We start from the raw sequence: 22,565 nt of genomic DNA, 5'->3' as shown, positions 1-22,565 counted from the left end.
TTAGTACAGTGCCATGGCGTAATGCAACCCCAGCAGGGGTCCTGCAGGCAAAAGGGCCCACTGCTACCTATTCAATAACTTGTAAGGGGCTATGCTCCTTCCAGTCCATGTCTATTAGGTAAGCAACTGTGACATTGCAAGTGGGCTTTTGTCAAGGAAACTGCTGCGACATCACAAGCGGGCTCTTGTCAAGTAAACTGCTGTGACATCACAAGTGGGCTTTTGTCAAGTATACTGCTGTGACATCACAAGTGGGATCCTGTCAAGGAAACTGCTGTGACATCACAAGTGGGCTTCTGTCAAGTAAGCTACTGTGACATCACAAGTGGGCTTTTGTCAAGTACACTGCTGTGACATCACAAGTGGGATCCTGTCAAGGAAACTGCTGTGACATCACAAGTAGGCTCTTGTTAAGTAAGCTACTATGACATCACAAGTGGGATTTTGTCAAGTAAGCTACTGTGACATCACAATTGGGCTTGTCAGGTAAACTGCTGTGACATCACAAGTAGGCTCTTGTCAGGTTAGCTGCTATGACATCACAAGTGTGCTATTGTCAAGTAAACTGCTGTGACATCACAACTAAGTTTCAGTCCCTCATATTTGACATCACAACTGTGTCATCAGGTAATCTATGGTGACTTCACAAATGTGTTTTAATTAGGTAAGGCTAGGTACACATCTTTGTTTGGCATTCCGCTAGTCTGTCCTGGAAGAATAGCAGACTACAGGAGCTTCCATATTATTATTATTATTATTTATTATTATCAAAGCGCCATTCATTCCACTAGCGCTGTACATATGATAAGGGGTATACATACATAATACAGACAATTGCACTAAGCATGAACAAGATGAGTTACAAACTGGTACAGAAGGAGAGAGAGGGCCCTGCCCGTGAGGGCTTACAATCTACATGGTATGGGAGAAGGACACAGTAGGTGCGGGTGAAGTTGGTCATGGCGGTATAGAGGCAGCAGGGTCACTGGTTGTAGGTTTGTCTGAAGAGGTGGGTTTTTATCTAGTGTTGCCAGACACTGCTGGATCAACATTCACTATAATGGGATCTGGTGGGTTTCCAACATAAATGCAGACTTTCTGCTGGAAAAATACTGCTGGATCCTGTTACAGGGATCCAACGGTGCCCGGCTATGTCTGGTATGGTAATTCTAGTAGTCTACTCCTCTGCTGGAAAAGACAAACAAGAATGCTGAACGGAGATGTGAACTTAGCCTAAGCGGCTGTGACATCACAATTAGGTCTCAGTCGGGTATTCTGCTATGACGTCACAAGTGGGTTTCAGTAAGGTGAGCTGTTGTGATATCAGAGCTGTATTTCTGTCATGTGATATCATAGGTGCATTTAGGTAAACTGCTGTGACATCACTAGCAGGTGTCAAAACAGGTGATATGTTGTGATACCTGTGATGTCATAAGAGTCAGATTAGCAGTTGTGACATTACAACTCTCCATCTGGTAATCTGCTGTGAGATCACAGATGGGTTTTTGAGAAGAAAGCTGCTAGGACATGGGCATAACTACCAGGGGGCTAGGTAGAACAGCTGCTAGATGACCCAGCATCCTGTTGGTTTCTGCTTATGTTGCTCATGATGAAATGGGGCATCATTCCAAGTTTTGTTATGGAGTCCCGTGGTTCCTTGTTAAGTCCCTGTGGTGGGTTTGTCAGGTAATCTGCTCTGACATCATCAGTTTTTCAGGTACTCTGACATCATAGCTGATTCCAATCAGATAAGCTCAGGGTCGAAATAACAGATGTATCATCAAATTACCATCTGGTAATATCAGGGAGCTCATAAACTGTTCTTGCACAGGGGTCTCTGCTGTCAATGTCTGGTCCAGGGTCAGGATCTCAACTACTTCCCTCTACCATGGCAGATTTATGACCCCCTTTTGTACGTTAAGGCCCACAAGGTAGTGACCGCTGAACCGGCCATTTTTGATGGAGCCAGTCGACATTCTATTGTGTATAGGAAGTCCTCTACTCTCCCCAGACATTACCTGTAAGGCTGTGAATTTCAATGCCTGACCTTTTGTTCGTCTGGGAGATAAGATACCACCAGAGGTGTCTGGCAGCGTCTCGCTCTTCTCACTCCAGTGAAAGCACATACACACTCAGCTGAGCATGTACGAGTATGGATGGTTTGAGAGAAATAGCTATTGTATGGGAAACTTTAGGCCTATTATTTTTGCACAGAAGACGAGCCCTTTTACAGTCTAGAGCCTACTTACATGGGCCCGTGCACAGAGCAATGATGGAGACCTACCAGTTAATTCCTGATCATTACCCCAGTCATTCATTATTATTTATTTGAAAGCGCCATTAATTCCATGACGCTGTACATCAAGAGCGGGTAAATATAAAAATACGATAAACAAGAACCTATTAACAGACTGGTACAGAGGGGAAGAGGATCCATGCCCTTTCAGTATGTTTGTCGGCATCATATTCCAGCTTTCATGGGGCATAGACAACATGGTGATTTTTTTCCCACATAACAACTGGGTCGGTGGCACATTTACACAAGGCAAATATCGGGAATGAGCATTTTTCACGAATGTTTATTCACAATAATTAGTCGAAAATCTGCCCATGTAATAGGGACCTTAGGGCAGCCCTCCGGGAAACTGATAGAAACAGATTGTCGGTCCAGACCTAAAAATAAGGCTACATTCACAAGACTGCAGTGTTTTGCGGATCCGCAAAACACAGATAGCGGCCAGTGTGCGTTCCACAATTTGCGGACCGCAAATGGCCACCGCTACCATAGAAAATGCCTATCTTTTTTTGCGGGGCCGCAGAACGGAACTATGGATGCGGGCAGCACACGCTGTGCTGTCCACATCTTTTGCAGCCCCACTGAAATTAATGGGTCCGCACAATTGCAAAACAGATGCAGACTCATTCATATAGTGGTGTGAATGTAGCCTAACCCAGAAATGTTGTTCAGGATAGAAGTCATCAGTGGATGAAGAAGAAGAGATCATTAGGTCTTTGGCAGGTTGAAACAGATCCATTGCTCTTCTGTATCTCGGTACCAACAGGAAAGCAAAATATACCGTATATATAAGTCCCTTTTGTGCCGTGACATGGAGGCGCGGCACAGCCCTCCGCTAGTCTGCTTATTTTTAGGTCATGACTCAGACAGGACTTTCCTGTTGTCATGGAGAATGAAATAATAAGAATCCTTTATTTGAAGGCTGAAAAACAGCACAAGAAGCCTATTATAACTGACTAAACATGTCTGGCAAAGGAGAAATAAAGCAGAACTACAGAATGGCTTCCACTGCAATACATGGAGAATTATAAAGCTGTTTCAAATGCAGCGTCCCACGTGTGTGTAAATGGGACACTTTAAACATCTGAATATATGTGTTTACTTGCATTGTATGGCAGGGATGGCCAACCTGAGGCTCTCCAGCTGTTGCAAAACTACAACTCCCAGCATGCCCAGACTGCCTACAGCTGTCATCCTACAGCAAAGCATGGTGGGATTTGTAGTTTTACAACAGCTGGAGAGCCACAGGTTGGCCATCCCTGTTGTACGGTATCTCCTATTATCTGGCTGGCAATGTCATTACACCCATTCGCCCCTAGGTGGTGCTGGCACCACATAATATATATAGCTTTGGGTGTGTCTAGCTTAGAGGAGAATGTAGAGAACAGTGCAGTTTCTAGGTAAAATTTCTCTCAGGGAGAGTGTCAAACCCCCCCCCCCCCCCATCAAAACTGCTTGATGAAATCATATCAGAAGAGTACTTGCAGCCCTCTCACCATATTTTATTTTTATGCTTAACACAAGATTTATTGAGAGCAAAAGAAAGTCATAAATTACTGCTTAAACTGCTAAAAGTTGCAGGCAGAGTGGTGCAGGAGAACTGCAGTATAAAAGTAAGGCAATACCCTTAGAAGAGTAGTCATGAAATACAATCATCAATAATGTGCAAAACCCAAAAAACTGTCATGTTAGCATTTAATAACTAACTAAAACCCAATCACAGCAGGTCTCAACTAGCACACGCAAGTAAATGTACAAAAACCAGATCCAAAGCATAGATGGCAAGGCAGATTACTGTATATATAATGTATAGAGGTTACACCATGCTGGACAATATAACCTCTGTGCCATGCTGTACAATATACAGTATAACCCCTACACAGTGTAGAGGTATACTGTATATTGTGTGGCACAGTGTAGAGGTATACTGTATATTGTGTGGCACAGTGTAGAGGTATACTGTATATTGTGGGGCACAGTGTAGAGGTATACTGTATATTGTGCAGCACAGTCTAGGCTATATGTGTATAACAAACATATTCCACATGAAAACTTACAATTACTTGGCCCTTGGGGATCTCGGACGCCACTTCAACACTTTGGCCGGGGGCTCGGCGGAGCTGATGTGTTTTATCCTAATGCGAAAGATTTCATAATAAGGATTTGGAGAAGGGGCAGAGGGATAGCAGAGCAGGGAGAGGCTGGTGCTGCTACTAGGGGGTCATACCATGGGGGAGTAATAAAGCCCCCCCCAGTAGAAATAATTCTCCTTATAATGTGCAAAACATACCCCCTTGTAATGCCCCCAGTTGAGCTAATGTTCCCATAATGTGCCAATATAAAATACCCCTTCTCAGTGCCCCCATAGAGCTCCTCTTCCCCATAGTACCCACCATAATGTGTCCCAGTATAAAATGCCCCTATACAGAGCCCCCCCATATAAAATACCCCTTCTTTTTAGCCTCAGTAGATGCCCCTATAGTGCCACCCAATAATGTGCCAGTAATAAGTGCCCCAATAGATGCCCCCCAATCATGTGCTAGTAAGATGTGCCCCCATAGATGCCCCCTAATCATGTGCCAGTAAGATGTTCCCCCATAGATGCCCCAATCATGTGCCAGTACTAAGAGCCCCCACAATCATGTGCCAGTAGCCAGAGTGCCACCCTATCATGTGCCAGTCACCCCCCTATCATGTGCCGGTAGCCCCCCTTATGTCCCAGTAGTCCCCCATATGTGCCAGTAGCGCTCCCAATGTGCCAGTATCAAGTGCCTCTCTCCTTCCCAACCCCCCATGTGCCAGTATCATAGTGCCATCTCCCCCCCCAATGTGCCAGTATCATGTGCCTCTCTCCTTCCCCACCCCCCATGTGCCAGTATCATAGTGCCACCCCCCCCCCCATGTGCCAGTATCAAGTTCCTCTCTCCTTCCCCCCATGTGCCAGTATCAAGTTCCTCTCTCCTTCCCCCCCATGTGCCAGTATCAGGTGCCAACCCCGCTCCCCCCATGTGGCAGTAACAGTCCGGTATTTAAAAAAAAAAAAAAAAACACTTATACTTACCTCCATGTCAGCGATGCAATGCAGCCTCTTCCAGTCTTTGTCCAGCGCTGTATGTCCATATATACAGTCCGTGCTTGTGTATTTCAGAAAAGTTTCTGCTGGGACTCAAACCTATGACCTTCTGTATCAGAGGCAAGGCACTTAACCACTTAGCTATTAGAGTTGCATAGCCACTGACTGAAAAAATATGAGACTTATACTGTAGACTTGTTTATAGCTTTGATAGCCAGTGTACATCCATACACATGACATCTGCCCCAGCAGACTCAGCTCTGCTATATCTCTATATATGATAGCTGCCCCAGCACACCCAGCTCTGCTATATCTCTATATATCTATCTACTGTATAGTAATACTTAGAGATATATAGATATAGCAGAGCTGAGTGTGCAGGGGCAGCTGCCATGTGTATAGATGTAACAGAGCTGAGTGTGCTGGGACAGCTGTCATGTTTATTAGATGTAGCAGAGCTGGGTGTGCTGGGGCAGCTATCATATATAGAGATATAGCAGAACTGAGTGTACTGGGGCAGCTGCCATAGAGATATAGCAGTGCTGGGTGTGTTGGGGCAGCTGTCATGTGTATAGATCTACACTGGCTATAACAGTCTACAGTAGAAGTGTCATTTTTTCAGTTACTGGCTATGCAGCTCTTATAGCTGTGTGGGTAAGTGCTTTGCCTCTGATACAGAAGGTCGTGGGTTCAAACCCCAGCAGACACATCTCTCCCTCTCATGAGAAGTGTGAAAGTTGTGACTATAAAGTAGTAAGGGTGCTGCCGGGAGGTGAGAGAAGGCTGCCGGCCTGCATGCCATTACAGTGTTTGGTGTTTGTGGCAGTCGCTACACCGGCCAAGGAGCCTCCTTGCTGTCGGCGCCGTCCTTCTGACAGCGCCCTGGGCGGCCACCTGCCCGGTCCAAGAAATGGCCCTGGTAGAGAAGAAGTGAAGGAATTAGTGAGAGTTCATGGAGGAGAGAAACAGCCATCGTCCACCTTGTAGTCTGCTGGTCATGGCCAGGCTAAGGGAGTGCACCTAACATTTATCTACAGCAGCTTAGCACAGAGAAGTAAGTCTATGTCTGGATATAGGGAGAGACTAGTGAGGGTTACAGTTGAATCTAGCTTACAGACCTCATTAGCACAAGTGCCTGAGAGCAACTTTCCGAGTGCCGGGACACAAATGCGCAAAGTTGAATAATAATGAAGCAGAGTGTTTGCCTGCCGCGAGGGGAACACCCTTATTGGATATCTCAAAATATCAAATCCAGTACCAGAGTGCTAGAGTTGGAACGTAAAGTAAATCTTCGGTTTGCCCATAGAGTATCAGCATTAGAAGAATCCCTCCATTGACAATGGCCACTACCTGATAATAGGATTACAATTGAGCCTAATTCTGAGTCATCACTTATATCATACATATGAACTGTATCTGTACTGACTACCTGAAGACAATTGATTCAGTAAACGTTTATTACAACTGACTCCTCATCCTTCCTACTACTCTCAACATTTGCACCTAACGGTGCTGGCGTCACGAACACAGGTGCGCAGCTGCCACAAGCACCCTAAACACCACCACCATCAAGGGCACCTAAACCAACATCTGGCTGATGTTCCCTGCAACAGAGAGTGCCACAGATGATTTTGTGCTGTCTTCCCATGCACTGTACGCCAGCCCAGGGAGGCATCTGCTAACTGCGAGTACATGAACTATTACACCCATCGCTCCACTGTGAGCCTCACGTGTTTTACCCTGTGGTTTGGTACGCTACACAAAGTCCCATAAAAAAACTGAGCAGCAGCTCCAGGCTCCTATATCCACACTTCACACACCGTAGCAGATGATTTTTTTTTTTTAAAGGTCCCTCCCATGGAAAAAAAAAATACAGAGCAATGGGAAATTAAATGCAGGCCCATAAGAAGATTGTGGAATTTGTGAGTCATATTTTTCAAATGGCAGCTTTTTTTCTTGGTTTGACTTTATTATAATAATTCTGTTTTTGTACATTTGCCAATGTGTTCAACCAGCGACAAACGAGCAACAACTCTAAAGCAACCCCCCCTCTGAACATCAATATCAAATGCATCTCAGCTCTGTTGTAGAATATTACAGGCGTTATCAAGGTATTTGATATTCATGACCTATCTGAAGGATAGGTCATCAATAGAGATGAGCGTATTTCATATTTTAAAATTCGTTCATGCTTCAATTACTGGTAAAAGGTGAATTGTGTTATGAATTCCGTTACCATGGACCATAACGCAATCCTATGACGGAATGCATAACGGAATGCCTTTAGAGGCATTCTGTTATTCATTCCGTCATAATAGAAGTCTATAGGCTGCATAACGGATCCGTCCCGTTTCCGTTATGCAGAGGCATTCCGTCATAGAATTGCGTTATGGTCCATGGTAACGGAATCCATAACGCAATTCACCTTTTACCAGTAAACGATACGCAAACAAATTTCATAACCGGAAATTCGCTCATCTCTAGTCATCAGTATCAGATCAGCAGGGTTCCGACTCCCGGCATCCCTACTAATCAGCTCTACGAAGCCACTCTTCACAACTTACCAAGCACAGCACTGTACATTGTATAGCAGCTGTATTTGGCACTGCAGCTCAGCCCCTTTCACTTGAATGGGACTTGAAGAGGGAATTGGCTACTCGTTCGGTTCTTTTAATTCTTACTACCTGCTTCTTTTCTCCCCTCCCATAAATAACCACACAACGCTACTGCTTGGATTTAATCGGCCACAGCAGCCGTTTATTAAATAAATACATAACATAATTAACATAAATTAACATAACTTAACCCATGACGAGGGAGGTCCTAGAAGCCCCAATAGCCTCCTAAACACCGGGAAAAAACCCTGCGACTCCATCTTGCCCCCAGCCGTTGAACCCAGCTCGGAGGCAGCAACTGATGGACGCCTAGTTCGTTAATCCCAGCTCCTCCATGAGAGTCCAGCCCCTCCCGCGGGGCCCTCCCATCCTCAGATACCACCATCTTTTTCCACTTCCAGGACCTCCCCCGCCTCCTCGACTGCCGCGACAACCACATTTCTCTTTTCCTTCTTTTTTTTTTTTTTTTTTTTTTTTTATTAATAAACCTCCCAACTAGGGTCGGGCGGGTGGGCGTTCGTCTCGCCTGGCCGAATGCCACTAACACCGCCTCCCCCTCGCTCTGCCGCATAACCCCTCCCCCGTTCGCATGGCGACACGCGCCAACACCTAACCCCTCCTCCGGCCCTTAACCCTTTACCTGTCTGTCCCCTCACGCCAATCCTCTTCATGAGCGGCCTCCCCCTAACGCTCTGCTCCATGTCCGGCCTGACTTGAAGAGGGAATTGGCTACTCGTTCGGTTCTTTTAATTCTTACTACCTGCTTCTTTTCTCCCCTCCCATAAATAACCACACAACGCTACTGCTTGGATTTAATCGGCCACAGCAGCCGTTTATTAAATAAATACATAACATAATTAACATAAATTAACATAACTTAACCCATGACGAGGGAGGTCCTAGAAGCCCCAATAGCCTCCTAAACACCGGGAAAAAACCCTGCGACTCCATCTTGCCCCCAGCCGTTGAACCCAGCTCGGAGGCAGCAACTGATGGACGCCTAGTTCGTTAATCCCAGCTCCTCCATGAGAGTCCAGCCCCTCCCGCGGGGCCCTCCCCCGCCTCCAAGAACGCGCAGATTGACTTCCTCAAACCTGCGCGTCCCTCCACATTTGTAACGCTATCTCCACTCCATTCTGAATCCCCAATGACCACAAATCCGTCCCTACCGCGTTCAAATGCACCCCATCCATCCTCCAAAATGCACCAACACCCTTCTCCAACTCCTCATGCCGCACCGCCATAGCCCCATTCCTTGCCATAAATCGGCCCACCGCCCTATTCACCTTAATCCGAGCCTTATTAATGCTCTCCACGGACCGCGCCTCCCTCCACGACTTACGTGGCACGATGTCCGACCAAACCGTAACCACCCCAGGGAACAACGCCCAGATCCTCAACAAGTCAAATTTAACATCCCGTATCAATTCCCGAAAAGGGCGCCTACCCAAGTCATTACCCCCAACATGAAGCACCAACACATCCGGGGCCCTATCCAACCGAGCAAACCTCTGTACCTCCCGCAACACCCCCCCCCAAAGCATCCCTCTAACCCCCAACCACCTCACCGTAGCCACCTCAGCACTCAACCCCAGCTGCCGACCATGCGGCCGCACATCCGCCCGGAGCGCCCCCCAAAAGACGTAGGAATGACCTAGAATCCACACCAAAGCCGCCGGCAAACCTGCAAACAAACAAAAACACAATTAACACCAACCCCTAGCACTGTGCCCCTACTCCAAAAAACCCAGCCTAACATAAGACCGAAACCGCACCGACTCCCAGCGCCCAATCCTCATAATGACCTCATCACTGACCCCCAACCTGGCCGCCTCAGTCGCAGCGCCGATCCGAAATGAGTGCCCGGAATACTCCGTCTCCCGAACCCCCAATGCCCTCAAACATTTCCGGAAAACCGCAACAAACTGGAACCTGGACAAAAGGAACCATCCGCATGCCGGAAAAACGGCAGTGAATCCCGCACAACACCCACCCGATACTCCCCCACGCACCTAACCGGGCACATGCCACACCCTGGAACCGGAAACAACGCAAACCGCTGCCCTCTGCCTTCCTGATCAGTCTTCGACCTACGAATCCGAACCACAACCTGGTCCCCACCCCACTCCACATCCTCGCTCGCCAACCCCCCCGCCCGGTTGACACTACCACACACCAATTCCCCCAACCGGAACGCCCCAAAAAACGCTAACGCAAACGCCGCCCTAAACAACCTCAACTCCCACCCAGAACTACAGACCGCGCTCAACTCCTCGCCCAACCGCATCAGCAACTCAAAAGACACCGGCCTCCGCCAATCAGCCACTTTTCCCGCCCCCCTACGCCACCCTCTCAACACCTGTCGCACTAAGAACCCCTTCGTCAAATCCACCATGCCCCGCATCTTGAAACCGAACGCCACCCCTGCCACAAAACGACTCACCTTAGACACCGACCAACCCTCACCTTTCAAATGCCCCAGCAACATCACCATCTTAACACCCCCATCCTCCTCCCCGACTCCCCAGCCCCCAATCCACTCCTCCCAGATGCCCCACGCCTTACCATACTCCCTCCACGTACCCGGGCTCAGCGAATCCCTAAGCAACCCCATCACCTCTCCTCCAAGATCCCCCACAGCCATGCCGGACACTCCAGACCCTCCAACTCCGCTTCTGGCGCTAGAAGCCGGAACCGCTCCCACTGTGAACGAGAAAGAGAATCCGCCACAGCATTAGACACACCCGCGACATGCTCCGCCACCAACCACACATTCAATGACAAGCACCGCAATACCAAAAACTGTAAAAGCCGCACCACTGGAGGAGAAGACGCCGACAAACTGTTGATAGCCTGAACTACCCCCAAGTTATCGCAATGAAAACGCACCTTCCTATTCTCAAACTGTCCCCCCCACAACACCACCGCCACCACAATGGGAAACAACTCCAACAAAGCAACATTCCTCACCCAACCCCGCACCACCCAAGACTCCGGCCACCCGCCCGCACACCATTGCCCCTGACAATACGCGCCAAAGCCAGCACCGCCGGCCGCGTCCGTATATAACTCAAAATCCGCAGAATCGCAAACTTCCCCCATCACCAACGTCCGCCCATTATACTGTCCCAAAAACTCCGCCCAAACCCTCAAATCCCCTTTCAACTCCTTCCGCAACCGAACGAAATGATAAGGCGCAGACACCCCAGCAGTAGCCGCAGCCAACCTCCGACAAAAAATCCTACCCATCGGCATAATTTGACATGCAAAATTAAGCTTCCCCAACAACGACTGTAAATCCCTCAACCTAATCTTATCCCTCCCAATGGCCCTAGCAATCTCCTGCCGTAAATCACGCAACTTGTCCTCCGGGAGCCGACACTCCATCCCCACCGTGTCTATCACAATCCCCAGGAAGCATAATTCCGTCACCGGACCCACTGTCTTCTCCCCCGCCAACGGCACCCCAAAACGCGCAAACACAGACTGCACCGTGTGCAACAACAACGAACACACCCGAGAACCCGCCGGCCCCAGGCACAAAAAATCATCTAAGTAATGAATAACCGAGGAACAACCCGAAACCTCCCGCACAACCCACTCCAAAAAAGAGCTAAACGTCTCGAAGTACGCACACGAGAGAGAACACCCCATCGGCAAACACCGATCCACAAAATACTCCCCCTCCCAACAACAACCCAACAAACCCATGCTCTCCACATGAACCGGAAGCAGCCGAAACGCCGCCTCAACATCAACCTTCGCCAACAACGTACCCCGCCCACACCGTCGCACCCAGCCGCATCAAATGAGGTATACACCACCGAACAAAGTTCGGGATCTATACCATCATTGACCGACGCCCCCTTCGGGTAAGACAAATGATGGATGAGCCGAAACTTGTTCGGCTCTTTTTTTGGCACCACCCCGAGCGGAGACACCATAAGGTCCGGAATCGGCGGCGCCCTAAAAGGACCCGCCATTCGCCCCAACTCCACCTCCTTCCTCAACTTATCCGTCACCACCTCAGCATGATCAAGCGCAGACCTAAGATTTTTATGAACCCTAGGCCCCGCCGTTACCACCGAAGGAATGCGGAAACCAAACCTAAAACCATCCCCCAACAACCTGGCCGCCGCCCGATCCGGGTACCTATCTAGGAACCCCTGCATCTCTTCCACCCGCACCGGCGTCCGCCCCTTTTCCAGCGCCATCACCGCCCCTCTGTCTACCCCCCTTAAAGCACCGACTAACTCCATGGGCCCCCCCACACCCCGTGCATTCGTGCTTAAACTTGCACTTAGCACCGAATCTGCAGCTCCCCTCATTAAAGAGGAAACACAACCCTTTAGCTGAAGCCGCCGCCAAGGCACCCGAAGACGACCCTCCGGGCTCCCCCCGAAAGGACTGCCCCACCCTAGGTGGTGCCGTCACCTTCAACCACAATCCAATGTCCTTGTGGTCCCACCGAATATCCGACCTCACCGCCTTCCGCTGCCGAAACTGCTCGTCATAGCGAAGCCACCCCACCCCGCCATACACCCGATACGCCTCGCCTATAGCATCCTGGTAGCAAAACAACGCCGAACAACATTCCGGGGACCGCTCGCCAATCACACTTGCCAATATGGCAAACGCCTGCAGCCAATTAGCAAATGTGCGGGGAATCAACCTATGCCGCCGCTTCTCCTCCTCCTCCTTTTTCCCCTCATCCTTCTTACCCCTATCCAAATTAAACCTTTCCAACGGGAGCAGTGAAAATATCTCCACATACTCCCCTTTCCAGATTTTTTCCTTAACCTCCTGCTTCAAATGGGCCCCCAACGGCCCTTCAAAGCACACATACACTTCCCCACGCGCCCGATCATCCAACCTCTGCACCTCCTCCTCCCCCCCAGCCTGAGTCTCCACAGACACCGCACCCCCGCACGACCCCGCCACCGGTCCCGCCGGCACCCCCCACGCCGGCAACGGAGACACCCCACCCGCCCCCAACCCTGCCAACCAACCCGCCAACCCCCCCAACAACTGCCCCAATCCTTTTCCTAAATCCCCCATGGCCACCCCCCCCCCCAGCACCCCCCGCCGGGAAGCCCTGCGCTAACAAGGGACCCAAAGCAAGCTCACCAGGCACCACGGGCGCTGTGACTCCCGCTGCCGCCAATCCTGACTCCCGCCGCATGGACTCTCCCTCTGCGCTGCTCCTGGACGTCGACGGTAACTCCTCCTGGACGACTGGCACGGCCCTCTGGACAACGCTGGCAGGCCTCCGGCATGCTGACACGGCTCCCCCGTCGCCTGGAACTTCGCTGGGCCTGCACGGCTCTTCATCCACACACCGCGCAGCCCGCACCACCTGGAAGTCCTCACACAGCCGAGTAGACCGCCCGCTGGGACCTGGGCTGGGCCGGCCCACCGTTCCTGGTCCTGCATCCCCAGAACTGGCAGCAGAGAGCGGGGGAAGGGACGTCCCGCTCTGCTCCGGGTCCCGCCGTGTGGTGGGATTCCTCCCGCGACGAGAGGGCCTCGCTGCAGACCGGGCGGACCCTCTCCGCCGCGGAGGGTCCCTTGAGGGGCTCCCGACTCGGCGCCGGACCCTGGGAGTACTTTCCGGACTAAGGCGCGCCGGTGGGACGCCCCGCCGCGGCCGGACCGCCCGTACATTGGGGGTAGCTGCAGGAGCAGGCCCTAAGACACCAGCACCAACCTGCTCCAGCAACCAGCCAGGCCCCCGCACCTCCGCCTCCCTGCGCAGCCGTTCCAGCATCTCCTCTACAGACCACGCTTGTGCCGCCATGCTGCTCCGTTCGTCTCGCCTGGCCGAATGCCACTAACACCGCCTCCCCCTCGCTCTGCCGCATAACCCCTCCCCCGTTCGCATGGCGACACGCGCCAACACCTAACCCCTCCTCCGGCCCTTAACCCTTTACCTGTCTGTCCCCTCACGCCAATCCTCTTCATGAGCGGCCTCCCCCTAACGCTCTGCTCCATGTCCGGCCTGACTGAGCTGCACCTAGGCCAATGTGAACAATGTACATTGACATCGCCACCTCTTCGAATAGCTGATTGGTGGGATCCCAGGAGTCAGAACCCTGCCAATCACATATTGATGACCTATAGTGAGGATAGGTCATCAATACCAAATTCCCAGATAACCCCTTTAAAGGGGTTCTCTGACATGGGAACCCCCTTTCATATGGTACAGTGCAGACGTTAAAGAAAACAAAGTACCTGCACTGAGCTCCCTTAATCTCCACTTTCAGTCCCTGCTGGACCAGTAGTGTGATGCTACACATCACTGCTACCAGCTAAAAAAATGACCTCAGTGGTGAAATGTGACTATCGCTGAGGCCACTGATTGGTTGACAGGGGTGATGTCCATGTAGCTGGCATGTAGCATTTCCAGTACTGTGGGGACTGAAAGCGGAGGAGAAGAGCGTTCAGTGCAGGAACCAGAGTACCAGTGACAGGAGAAGCTTTTTTTTTTTTTTTTTTAAACCCTGTACCTTGCCTTCCCATAAAGGTTCCCTTTAACTAAAGCTGGCCATATATTTTAGATGTCTATCAGCCAATCCTAATGATTTAAGCTGACCATCTAATGTGTACAGGTCCTTCTAAAAAAATTAGCATATTGGTGATAAAGTTCATTATTTTCTGTAATGTACTGATAAACATTAGACTTTCATATATTTTAGATTCATTACACACCAACTGAAGTAGTTCAAGCCTTTTATTGTTTTAATATTGATGATTTTGGCATACAGCTCATGAAAACCCCAAATTCCTATCTCAAAAAATTAGCATATCATGAAAAGGTTCTCTAAACAAGCTATTAACCTAATCATCTGAATCAACTAATTAGCTCTAAACACCTGCAAAAGATTCCTGAGGCTTTTAAAAACTCCCAGCCTGGTTCATTACTCCAAACCGCAATCATGGGTAAGACTGCCGACCTGACTGCTGTCCAGAAGGCCATCATTGACACCCTCAAGCAAGAGGGGTAAGACACAGAAAGAAATTTCTGAACGAATAGGCTGTTCCCAGAGTGCTGTATCAAGGCACCTCAGTGGGAAGTCTGTGGGAAGGAAAAAGTGTGGCAGAAAACGCTGCACAACGAGAAGAGGTGACCGGACCCTGAGGAAGATTGTGGAGAAGGACCGATTCCAGACCTTGGGGGAGCTGCGGAAGCAGTGGACTGAGTCTGGAGTAGAAACATCCAGAGCCACCGTGTACAGGCATGTGCAGGAAATGGGCTACAAGTGCCGCATTCACCAGGTCAAGCCACTTTTGAACCAGAAACAGCGGCAGAAGCGCCTGAACTGGGCTACAGAGAAGCAGCACTGGACTGTTGCTCAGTGGTCCAAAGTACTTTTTTCGGATGAAAGCAAATTTTGCATGTCATTTGGAAATCAAGGTGCCAGAGTCTGGAGGAAGACTGGGGAGAGGGAAATGCCAAAATGCCTGAAGTCCAGTGTCAAGTACCCACAGTCAGTGATGGTCTGGGGTGCCATGTCAGCTGCTGGTGTTGGTCCACTGTGTTTTATCAAGGGCAGGGTCAATGCAGCTAGCTATCAGGAGATTTTGGAGCACTTCATGCTTCCATCTGCTGAAAAGCTTTATGGAGATGAAGATTTCATTTTTCAGCACGACCTGGCACCTGCTCACAGTGCCAAAACCACTGGTAAATGGTTTACTGACCATGGTATTACTGTGCTCAATTGGCCTGCCAACTCTCCTGACCTGAACCCCATAGAGAATCTGTGGGATATTGGGAAGAGAAAGTTGAGAGACGCAAGACCCAACACTCTGGATGAGCTTAAGGCCGCTATCGAAGCATCCTGGGCCTCCATAACACCTCAGCAGTGCCACAGGCTGATTGCCTCCATGCCACGCCGCATTGAAGCAGTCATTTCTGCAAAAGGATTCCCGACCAAGTATTGAGTGCAGAACTGAACATAATTATTTGAAGGTTGACTTTTTTTGTATTAAAAACACTTTTCTTTTATTGGTCGGATGAAATATGCTAATTTTTTTAGATCGGAAATTTGGGTTTTCATGAGCTGTATGCCAAAATCATCAATATTAAAACAATAAAAGGCTTGAACTACTTCAGTTGGTGTGTAATGAATCTAAAATATATGAAAGTCTAATGTTTATCAGTACATTACAGAAAACAATGAACTTTATCACAATATGCTAATTTTTTGAGAAGGACCTGTATATGGTGCCTCTTGACTCTTCCTCAGTAAATAATGTTGGGGAAGATAAGGATTTGGTAGGCTAATACCTAATTAACATTTGTTATCCGCCTTCTACCTAGTGAACTCGTTGTACGCCTTCTACCTCATTAACATTTGTTGTGCGCCTTCTCTTCCCTCTTATAATTATGCGCTCTGGAAACCAGTCTGTGTGCAACAAGCACCCCTACATTCATAACTTCTTTCGTACTCATAACCTGCTGGCCTTCACTGAAATCTGGATTCAGGAATCTGACACAGCTTTTCCTGCTGCTCTTTCCTACGGCGGTTTACACTTCTCCCATACCCCCAGACTTGAGAACAGACATGGTGGCATAGTCTGCTTACTTCTGTTCCCACAATGCACTTTCCAGTCATCCCCCTGTTCCATCACTGTCATTCCCTTCTTTTGATGTCCAGACCCTCAGGCTCCTCCATTACCTCTCCTTCAGAGTAATAGCTGTATACAGTGCTGGATCACTTTGCTGCCTGGCTGCCACACTTCCTGTCCTCCGAATTACCAACCCTTATCTTGGGAGACTTTAATATCCCCATAAATAGCCCCATCTCACTCCCAGCTATTATCTCTAAACCTCCTCTCTTGGCCTTTCACAACTTTCTAACTCTCCGACACAAAGACCGTAACACACCTAGTCTTGTTCCTGCTATGTTCAATTTCCAACTTTAATAACTCACCTCTCTCTGACCACAGCGTCCTCTCCTTCACTCTCACAAATCCGAGTCCATCCCAGAAGCACCCTGGACGAAGCTCGCTACCCTGAGAACCTCCAGACACAGACCAAAGCAGCACTGGCTTACACCACAAATTCGCTTTATCCAGCATTGCTCCAGAAGTGCCAAATGCCTATGGAGAAAAATTCACACACCAGAAAATGTTATTCCATCCTTAGCAGGGAGATAAGCCAGAGCAATCTGGAAGCAGCTCTCTCCCTTTTCCACCTTCACTACAAAGCACATGTATAGGAGGATGTATTTTTTGTATATGGCCAGCTTTTTCCTGCTCACTGCAATCTTAGGATCATGTTTTAGGGTATATGCAGCCTGGAATCCACACCTAGGTCAGCATCCCATGTATATGTATGAGATATGTTTTACAATCCTGTTTACACGCATTAGAAAATCCCACATAGATTTCTGGCCATATAGCGGAAAATGGGGCAAATAGTTGTGTAAATCTATTGTATAACGGCTGTACACCACCCCAATTTCAATCTATAGTGTGAACATGCCCTTACACACCTGGAGGCACTCTGTATGATGCTATATGGTGACATCAGGTGATATCTTATCAGTACTAGTGCAACAGCCTAAGGCACGAGGACTTGGAAGGCGATTTTGCTTTCCTTGAGAACAATAAATCCTTGCCGTTTGCAGTTGATCTTTAAGAAATATTTATTTTCAATTTTTCCTGACCCGTTTTCACCACTTAAACCAATCACCCTGGATTGTTTTTTTTGTTGTGGTATCCAACCAAACCCATGATGCGCTTCTTTCTCTGCCACAGCTCCAGCACCGCCCCTAACAACGCCCAGCTTGTTATATAGACACTCTCCTATCATCGCCCCGCCCATGGACACACAGGAAATAAGAAAGAGCTGCATGGACCTGGTCATGTGACCACAGCCCAGAACGGGAGATAGGAGCAATAAAGGTAAAAGAAATTAAATACAAAATTACAGCTACTTTCATACATGATTATTTTCAAAGAATGGTGATGCAAACTAGAAAACCTGTTTAAGATCCTTGTGTAGTTTACGACTGTGGAAGTGGCACAAATTTTCTTTACTTAAAGGGATTCTGTCACCAAGTTTTAGGCTATAGAGATACGAACATGCACGGCTAGATCGCCGCTAGCATGTCCACAATATACCGGTCCTATAGGGCTATGTGCTTTTATTTTCTTTAAAAAAGGATTTTAGATTTATGTAAATTAGTTGTAAGGAGCCCAAGGGGCTGCACGAACCTTCTTGGTGCCCAGCCACGCCCACCTGTGAAGGAGCCCAGCACCGCCTATGTCCTCCGAATCTCCTGCTTTCGTCACCGATAGATTGCCGTAATCTCGCGATGCGCAGTTCCTTCCCTGAGGCTGATGCCAGCACAGGGAGGGAACACTATACCGACACTGCGCATCGCGAGATTATGGCAATCGGTGACAAAAGGAGGAGATTCGGAGGACACACAGTCGGTGCTGGGCTCCTTCACAGGCGGGCGTGGCTGGGCACCAGGAAGGTTCGTACAGCCCCTTGGGCACCTTACAAGACTAATTTACATATCTCTAAAATCCTTTTTTAAAGAAAATAAAAGCACACAGCCCTATGGGACAGGTATATTGCGGACATGCTAGTGGCGATCTAGCCGTGCATGTCCGCATCTCTATAGCCTAAAACTTGGTGACAGAATCCCTTTAATGAACCTGCCTCCATTGTGCAGCTAATGCATTTTCTAGGAGTTTTCTCTAGAAGGCTAAGCCGAACAATGCAGATACCAAACGTGAAGAACTGAAAACCAACAACATCTGAGCTGCTATAAAGCAATAAATCTGAACATATGAACATTGCTGTGCGAATTAAAATACATAACCAAAGAAACAAGAGATTTGTGAAAATAGGTAATATTTAATTATTAAAAGAGACATGTCCCAATAAAAACAGTTCCTGAGTCTTATACAGAAATGTACATTTAAGAGAAGGCAGTACATGCTATACGGTGCTGAAATATTCATTGATGACACAAGAATGCAGCCCCAGTTGCAAATCCATCCGTTAAATAATTATGAATTATAATGATGTTCAAGGTTCCAGCAAGCAGCAGTCCTAAATGTGCCACCATGAGCCCCCAAAAAAATAAAAAAAAAGCACCAAAATTGTGGCTCATTGTTGTACTAAAGCTAGGCTTTTTGGTGTACAGACAAAATTAGGACACATGGACATATTTTTGGTGTACGGACAGAATTCTAATGTCAGTTTGCGAGAGGATTTATGATACTTGAAATGTATATAAGGTTCATGTGCCAAACGAGAGATCAATGGGTGTTCATCGTTTCAAATGGAAGCCAGCAGTCCTCTAAAACAGAGTACTAGCAGCCCCCAATCCATTACCCCCCATCAGGGTTGTCTAAACAAGGCACCTACAGTACTTATGCTTTGAAATTGAATGGCAGTACAGAATGTAAAAAAAATAAAATAAAAATAAAATGTAGTAAAATGCAGTAGATTAAAAAAAAGTGGTTACATACAAATGAATGGACACATGACCTATAACGAATTCCTCCCTGACTCATGGTCCATAGTAGCATATACCACCTTGTGCAAAAAACCGAATCCCTGTCCAAGATATGGCATTTGAGCATAGGACTGTACACAGTCAATAACCTGACCCCTTGTATAGACCTTTTTGCAGTTTGCTGATTAAAAGAGTTTTAGTACCTTTAAGTTCGACTATCTAGAGTACTTGTGCTTTGTAATGTCTTAAAGAGAACCTGTCATCAACTTTATTCTGACCTCACTGAGGTCGTGCGATTGTGATGTTGGTTCTCAGCAACCACTTTTTACTTATAAATGACAGACCGCTGAAATCAACTCACCTGTGTCTAGTTTATACTGCCGTTAGTATGGGCAGCATGGGCAGGTGATGACAGGTTCCCATTAATGCATCTTGCGAGCCAGTGGACTTCCTCTTAATGCTACGTCAAAAAATCACCATCTCACATTGCAAGCAGTGCAGTTTCTTTGATATTATCTGTGCCATTCCCGATTAACTTTTTAGCCCATTTGTGAAGACGGCTGTACAAGGGGAAGCCTTTGTTTTCCCGATACAGGTACAGCCCTGTGATTTCATTCCACTGAGGACTTGGCTGAGCCTCATCCACCGGATACTCCCTGACCATTTCTTTCTCTTCTGTATTCAAAGCCACAAAACCAAAAAATTGCTTGACGTTACTGGCCGCTAGGACCTTGGCGTGGACTTCGGCAGTGCGGTTGAAGAGCTCTTTCTCACAGTTGCGGTACTGGCTCCAATATGCTTCCTGGTGGTAACTTAAAGGAGAACAGCAATGGTGCAAGCATTTTAGAAGGAATATCATTGAAGCAACCACAGCAATCAGAATCCAGCCGAGAAACTAGAGGAGGGAGAAAATAACGTGAGGTCAGTCACCTAGCAGAATGCCTTTTGTTTCTCTATGGTTATCAGCTTTTGAACCTGAGGAATAGCAGCAGAAAATAATACTGTATTCTTTAGTTTCTAGGGAGCCCAAGGAAACTAAGACCAAGTCTTTTAACTTGAAAATTTAAGGTGACGGCAGGAAAAAAAATAAAAAAAAATAATTAATAATTATATATATATATATATATATATATATATATATATATATATATATATATATATATATATATATATATATATACACACACATACACACACACATATACACACATATACACACACACACACACATACATACAGAGGCAGAACTGTTTGCACCAAGGGCAGTACGACCATCTGGTATCTTTCTTTGTTATGTTATTCATTAGGACTCGCCTTTTATAAATGATGATTACTATGCATGCTATTCTATACCTACATACTTGGAGTTCATTGATCTGTATTGCCGGGATGGTGTTTTTTGCTCCTTATCCGCCTTTTTAATGGTAATTTATTATTTATTTTGTAACCAATAAAGTATACCTAATTTTTCATAATTAGATGTTTATGAGCGTTAGTTATTTCAGTTTTTTCTTCTATAATACATAGTAATACCATAGTTATTACTTTATGTTTGGATCATTTGGGGAATGACATTTTATTTTTTGGGGACGAATCAAGGCTTGGAAGTTTAGAAGCAAATCTTGAAAGTTTTCAGACATTTTCAAAAACCCACTTTTTAAAGGACCAGTTCCAAAAATCACCTAATTCTAGAAACTACACCCCTCAAGGTATTCAAAACTGATTTTACAAACGTCGTTAACCCTTTAGGTGTTCCACAAGAATTAATGGAAAATAGAGATACAATTTCAAAATTTCACTTTTTTGGCAGATTTTCCATTTTAATAATTTTTTTCCAGTTACAAAGCAAGGGTTAACAGCCAAACAAAGCTCAATATTTATGGCTCCGATTCTATAGTTTACAGAAACACCCCATATGTGGTCGTACACTGCTGTACGGGCACACGGCAGGACGCAGAAGGAAAGGAATGCCATACGGTTTTTGGAAGGCAGATTTTGCTGGACTGGTTCTTTGACACCATGTCCCATTTGAAGCCCCCCTGATGCACCCCTAGAGTAGAAACTCCCAAAAAAGTGACCCCATTTTAGAACCTACGGGATAGGGTGGCAGTTTTGTTGGTACTAGTTTAGGGTACATATGATTTTTGGTTGCTCTATATATTACACTTTTTGTGAGGCAAGGTAACAAGAAATAGCTGTTTTGGCACCGTTTTTGTTGTTATTTACAACATTCATCTGACAGGTTAGATCATGTGGTATTTTTATAGACCAGGTTGTCACGGACACGGAGATACCCAATATGTATACTTTTTATTTAATTATGTAAGTTTTACACAATGATTTCATTTTTGAAACAAAAAAAATAAATCATGTTTTAGTGTTTCCATAGTCTGAGAGCCATATTTTTTTCAGTTTTTGGGTGATTATCTTGGGTAGAGTATGATTTTTGCTGGATGAGATGTCGGTTTGAGTGGCACAATTTTGGGGTGCGTATGACTTTTTGATCGCTTGCTGTTACACTTTTTGTGATGTAAGGTGACAAAACTATACCTTTTTTTTTTTACACAGTTTTTATTTTATTTTTTTATGGTATTCACCTGAGGGGTTAGGTCATGTGATATTTTTATCGGCGATACCTAATATGTATACTTTTTTTAATGTAAGTTTTACACAATAACAGCTTTTTTTAAAACAAAAAAAAAATGATGTTTTAGTCTCCATATTCTGATCCATTTTTATTTATTTTTTGGGTCGATTGTTTCATGTAGGGGCTCATTTTTTGCGGGATTGGTACTATTCTGGTGGGCATACGCCTTTTTGATCGCTTGCTGTTGTACTTTTTGTGATGTAAGGTTTAAAAATGGTTTATTTAGCACAGTTTTTATTTTTTATTTTTAACAGTGTTCATCTGAGGGGTTAGGTCATGTGATATGTTTATAGAGCCGGTCGGACACAGTGATACCCAATATGTCAACTTTTATTTTTTACCAAATTTTTTTAAACTTTATTTGGGGAAAATGATGTTTTTGTTTATTTTTACTTGAAACTTAATTTTTTCGGGCGAAAACGTTATTTTTTCAACTTTTTTATTCACTTTATTT

At 46.7% G+C, this 22,565-nt stretch overlaps 1 protein-coding gene across 2 annotated transcripts in view; it reads right to left on the bottom strand.

Moving 5' to 3' along the window:
- Positions 1 to 22,565, bottom strand: part of CALHM2 (calcium homeostasis modulator family member 2) — a 60,131-nt gene that overhangs the window by 25,568 nt on the left and 11,998 nt on the right. Inside the window, exons 3-4 of one of the 2 annotated variants that reach the window (XR_006390527.1) lie at positions 19,826 to 20,359; positions 16,918 to 17,086 (exon numbers count right to left, since the gene is read on the bottom strand). Coding sequence is in view for 1 of the 2 variants with exons in the window: in XM_044299310.1 (XP_044155245.1) it covers positions 19,946 to 20,359 (414 nt within the window). In the remaining variant the exon portion in view is untranslated. Of the gene's footprint in view, positions 1 to 16,917; positions 17,087 to 18,837; positions 20,360 to 22,565 lie in introns of those variants that run through there. The other variant, XM_044299310.1, reaches the window with a different exon arrangement.

The sequence above is a fragment of the Bufo gargarizans genome, chromosome 6, assembly GCF_014858855.1.
Source record: "Bufo gargarizans isolate SCDJY-AF-19 chromosome 6, ASM1485885v1, whole genome shotgun sequence".
Taxonomy (NCBI): domain Eukaryota; kingdom Metazoa; phylum Chordata; class Amphibia; order Anura; family Bufonidae; genus Bufo; species Bufo gargarizans.
This window is presented reverse-complemented; position numbering and strand designations above follow the sequence as displayed.